Here is a 4,431-nt window from a genome sequence, read left to right as displayed (position 1 = left end):
TGGCCAGGATTTTCAGAAATGCCACATTTTAAAGCTTTTAAAACATCGGCACAGAAGTAAACACATACATAACTGAAACAGTGTGACTTTCTTTGGGCAATCAACCACCAGCAGCTATCAGTACAGAGACAGTTACAGTTCCACAGTTAACTGTGGGTACAGTATCAGGTGTAAGGCAATTATAAGAATCAGACATTTAGGTTTTTTATATCGAAGGCTAAAAAATGACATCACATGACCATTCCATGGATGCTATTTGCCAAGTAATTTGCCAGTTCCTAAGGTAATGGCACCATCTATTGGTCCAATACCAGCTCTGCAGAATTTCTGCAAGTTAATCACAGTTCTCGTTAACCAGATGGTTCAGTTTAACAGCTGCACTGTTTCAGTAGTGCAAAGATCCAGAAGAAAAAGAAAAAACTTACACATTTCCAAGAATATAGGAAGTAGGTGTTTTATCTAGAGATGCCAACCACGAACAGAAAAAGATTAACTAAAATTAAAGTTATACATTCCCATCACAGTCGGCATCAAAGCTGCACCAGGCGTAGGCTGAATCTGATTTACTAATCTCTGACACTTCATTTTCAGATCAATTTTCTTTTCTGATATATTTATTTGGACTCTACATTACACTTCTATAGCTCTACCAAAACCAAACCTTCATTTAAAATCGTCCCAAGTCTTCAAAATGAAATGCCAACCTGATACAGTGTCTTCTTGAGTGATCAGATGGCAAAAATAATTGCAACCCTGATTACGTTTGGAATTTTGCTTTTTCCAGATACAAGATATTCTCAGTAGGACGTTAATCTTAAGAGCCAGATGAAACTGTACGAGAATATTATTAGCTTAGAGGGCACTACTTTAATCTCTTACCAGTGCCTCAGTGACATCTCTTACCATTTTTTACCCTTTACTCCCAGATTATTGCCTATAAATCACAAAAGAATTCAGAAGTAACCAAACAAACTCAACACTAGTATTGAAAATACTCCCTTTGTCAAAGACTGGGCAACTTTTGTAATATTTCGAGATGTGCATGTCCATCCCTTCAACAATGCATGTGTTACTTCCCTTCTCAAAAAAATAGAAGTATGATGGCAATCACTAAGGCTCATCTGCAAGCCGCAAAGCTTATTATTTCAGGATTCTTACCACAGGGACCCTTCCAAGCATCCCTCCATAATTAAGGAACAGAACAAGGTGTCTAAAGAAACAATTTTTTCTAGAGGACATGGACAAAGAATAGTTAGAAGATACAGAAGGAATGACAAGTTAAATTTACAAATCAAGATTAGATGAATGAAGATTTCCTATTCTGTAATACAGTGTCTTCCTGAATATACTCGTAAGAGGCCTCTAATTGGGTTGTTTAGCAAGATCACAGGTAAATGGGTATATGCTCAAGAGCCATTTCACAGCTTGAAATTATTGCCACTGCAAAGCAGCACTGAAGAGTTCAAAAGTTTAATTCTCTCCTGTAGGTATTCTTCTTCTGTAGAACTGGGAAGTAATGGAGCAATGTTTCTGCTTTTAAAGAGAGAAAGACAAGACACTCCAGAAAAGCTGCCTATGATTTGCATTCTGCTACCACAAAGTGCTTATTTCCAAGTTATCCCATATTCTTGTTTATAGTTGAAAAAACAGCAAATAAGAATATATTTACTAAGACTGTATTTTACAATATATCCCGAACACTGCTTTTGTAGCTGGTCTTGACGGAGGAGTACCTCAATGCCAGAAGAGCATGCAAAAATCTGTGGTTTCATCTTTCAGCATTATCACGCTCCCTAATTCGAAACCAAACGAGATGTACACAGAATTGCACATACATATAGCTCAAATTCTTGTTATTACAGACAACGTTACAGACAGAAGAGTCAGGGTACTAACGCTTAATAACCTGATGGTACGCTACTAGTGTCAAGTTGATCCCAATAATAGACAAAATTAAATTTCTTTGACAAATCCCACATAGCAGTTAAGACCAATTATTGCAGTAGCAAATAAACCAGCTGTTGCTTCACTACAACAAAGCACCTTCTTGAGTAAAATACAGCTCCTACTTAGCAAAAACTACAGAAATACAACAGTCCCAAAGGAGAAGCAAGGCACATTTTTTTCCTAATATAGTGCAGAAAAACTTCAGGCAGAACAGAATTCCCCAAGTGAGACTTTATATGGACCATGAGTTAGGACTATCTACAAATCAAGTTTCTAAGGATTTTATTTACAGAAAGTTTTTGGGAATCCCACAGCTGTCTTGCTTCAAGGTATGCTGGGGAACAGCAACTTTCCTGATACCAGGTTTTGGCAGCTTAGATTAGGTAGTATAACAGCCCATGTTTTTCAAGCGTTAGAAACAAAACGGAACAGCGCACCTGCCTTACAAATACAGGTACAACTTTATCTTTGAAGTCTGAGGTCTGTACAGCTCCCAGCAAACATTGGAATTTAAGTAAAAACATTTTAAATAATTTGAAACGTTCACACTTTTTACCAGGAAGTTGTGTTACAATACTGAGGGAGCATCACTTACCCATGGTAACGTAAGGCAGTTTGTCAGTTGATCCGTGGGGATATATGCTGTAAAGGTGAGGTCCCGTGACATCTACTCCCCCTAAAACCAGGGCAGCACCAATGTAGCCTTGGTACCTAGGAGCAACGTTTATATGTGAATCTGAAAGTCCACAATAAAGCTGTGGTTCTTTTTAACACAATGGATGCATTTGAGAATTTTTCCATGATCACACTGTAAAAGACTACTTTCTGCAACCAACAGTTTCAGTTAAGAAATTTACTAAAACGTGGTGTATTTCAGCATCAAGCAGAACAAGCAAGCAGGCTGCATGATGCATTTGTGCTAACAGGGAGAGAATTTGAATTCGTTTTCAAGCCTTAAATGGAATTCCTGTATTTGCAATTATGTTTTTATTTAGAGACTTCAAAGAAAATGTATTCCTTCATTTCCCCCATGAGATGTTCTCGGCTGCTTTAACTTTTTAATTTATTGTTTTGTGACACACTTAAAAGGCAAACTGCCCATCAATACAGCATTGAGCGACTAAGCTGAATTACTGTAATTTATCTAGGCCACTTGGTTGCACAAAGCATTTTCTTTTCATTGCTTTATTTCACCTTCCTGGAGACTTTCCAATAGCTTGAACAGTATCTTTAACTGAATACACTCATTTCATTCTTTCCTTCTCAACAGCATTCTTTACTTCTGCAAGGGACAGTACTAAACAGTACTGGAATACTTAAAAGTTTGGAGTGTATGCCCTCACTCTAAGGGCATGTTCTATGTCATGCTGCTTGTTAGGAAGTTCAACTGCCGTACAATAACAGTCTGTGATGAGTCAAGCAATCAAATAAAATGTTAAGAACTGCAGTACAACTCTCAACCATTTTACTAATTTACCTCACTATACCACCAGCAGAGTGTTATATTAACCGCTGTGGGCTACAAATGATTGAATACTTTATTGTTTTGAAAACAAAATACATTTTGAGGTAGTGATTCTATTACAAGTCATATGCAAGACTCAATTTTACAAGCTTGCACATTACAACATTATTACTGGCCCAGCCATCTTGCTGAAGATACACATCAGTATTCATAGGTGTGATCAACAGTTCAATAAACTACTGGACTTCTATTTTTGCAGTGTAAACACCGGCAATTATAGCACCAATTCTCTAAAACATCATAAACCTGATTTCTCTTCCATCTCAGTTCAAAAGCCTATGAAGCAAAAAGCAACTATTAAATCTTTCCTAAAGTCCTGTTATGTTCCTTCCCAGGAGCTTAAGCATATCTAGTATTTTTTAACAGCATCATTAACAAACAAGAAACCCATTTGGCTACCTGAAAAGCATTTGCTTTAGCATTCGATTAGCTGTGACAACTCTTGGAAGTCGTCCAGTAGATAGTGAATGGAGCTCCAGATTGGAAGAAATCAGCTGAGTTGTCATATCAGTATCTGCAGCTGTTCCAGCACCACAGCAACTGAAAAAAAATTACGAGTAAGTTAGGAACAGGTGGGGAAGACAAGGGAAACAAATAACTCTCTGCTTTATCCAACACATAAAAGTTTCTCATCGTAAAATTGAGGAAATAAAGATCTCATACAGTCAGTATTATAAAAGATAGCCTATTTAAGTGTAAATGAAATACCAAAAAGCCCCGAGTCTTGCAAATAAATTGCCATTTTGAAGTGCACCTTAATATTTGCTGTTACCAAAGGACACGGCTCAAAATCCCAATACTGCTACCAATACCATTAGGCAATAAACAATTTTAATACTTACTAGATATTCGGAGAAATGAAGTGTATTTTCGAACAATTCTTGTCAGCAACAACCATGCCTTCAGTTGCTCTCGTATCTGCTCCGAGGACTATGCCATCCTGCAGCAAGAGAGAAATA

General features: G+C 37.3%; 1 protein-coding gene across 2 annotated transcripts in view; it reads right to left on the bottom strand.

Moving 5' to 3' along the window:
- PSMB7 (proteasome 20S subunit beta 7) overlaps nucleotides 1-4,424 on the bottom strand; it is a 26,327-nt gene extending 21,903 nt beyond the window's left edge. The window contains exons 1-3 of one of the 2 annotated variants that reach the window (XM_009648843.2): nucleotides 4,315-4,424; nucleotides 3,872-4,012; nucleotides 2,543-2,658 (exon numbers count right to left, since the gene is read on the bottom strand). In XM_009648843.2, coding sequence (XP_009647138.2) covers nucleotides 2,543-2,658; nucleotides 3,872-4,012; nucleotides 4,315-4,370 — 313 coding nt within the window. In that variant the 5' untranslated portion in view covers nucleotides 4,371-4,424. The remainder of the gene's footprint in view (nucleotides 1-2,542; nucleotides 2,659-3,871; nucleotides 4,013-4,314) is intronic. The other variant, XM_035888590.1, reaches the window with a different exon arrangement.
- Between the last annotated feature and the right edge of the window lie 7 nt (nucleotides 4,425-4,431).

The sequence above is a fragment of the Egretta garzetta genome, unplaced genomic scaffold (assembly GCF_000687185.1).
Source record: "Egretta garzetta isolate BGI_Z169 unplaced genomic scaffold, ASM68718v1 scaffold211, whole genome shotgun sequence".
Lineage (NCBI taxonomy): Eukaryota > Metazoa > Chordata > Aves > Pelecaniformes > Ardeidae > Egretta > Egretta garzetta.
Note: the sequence above shows the minus strand (reverse complement) of the source record. Positions and strands in the feature narration are given on the sequence as shown.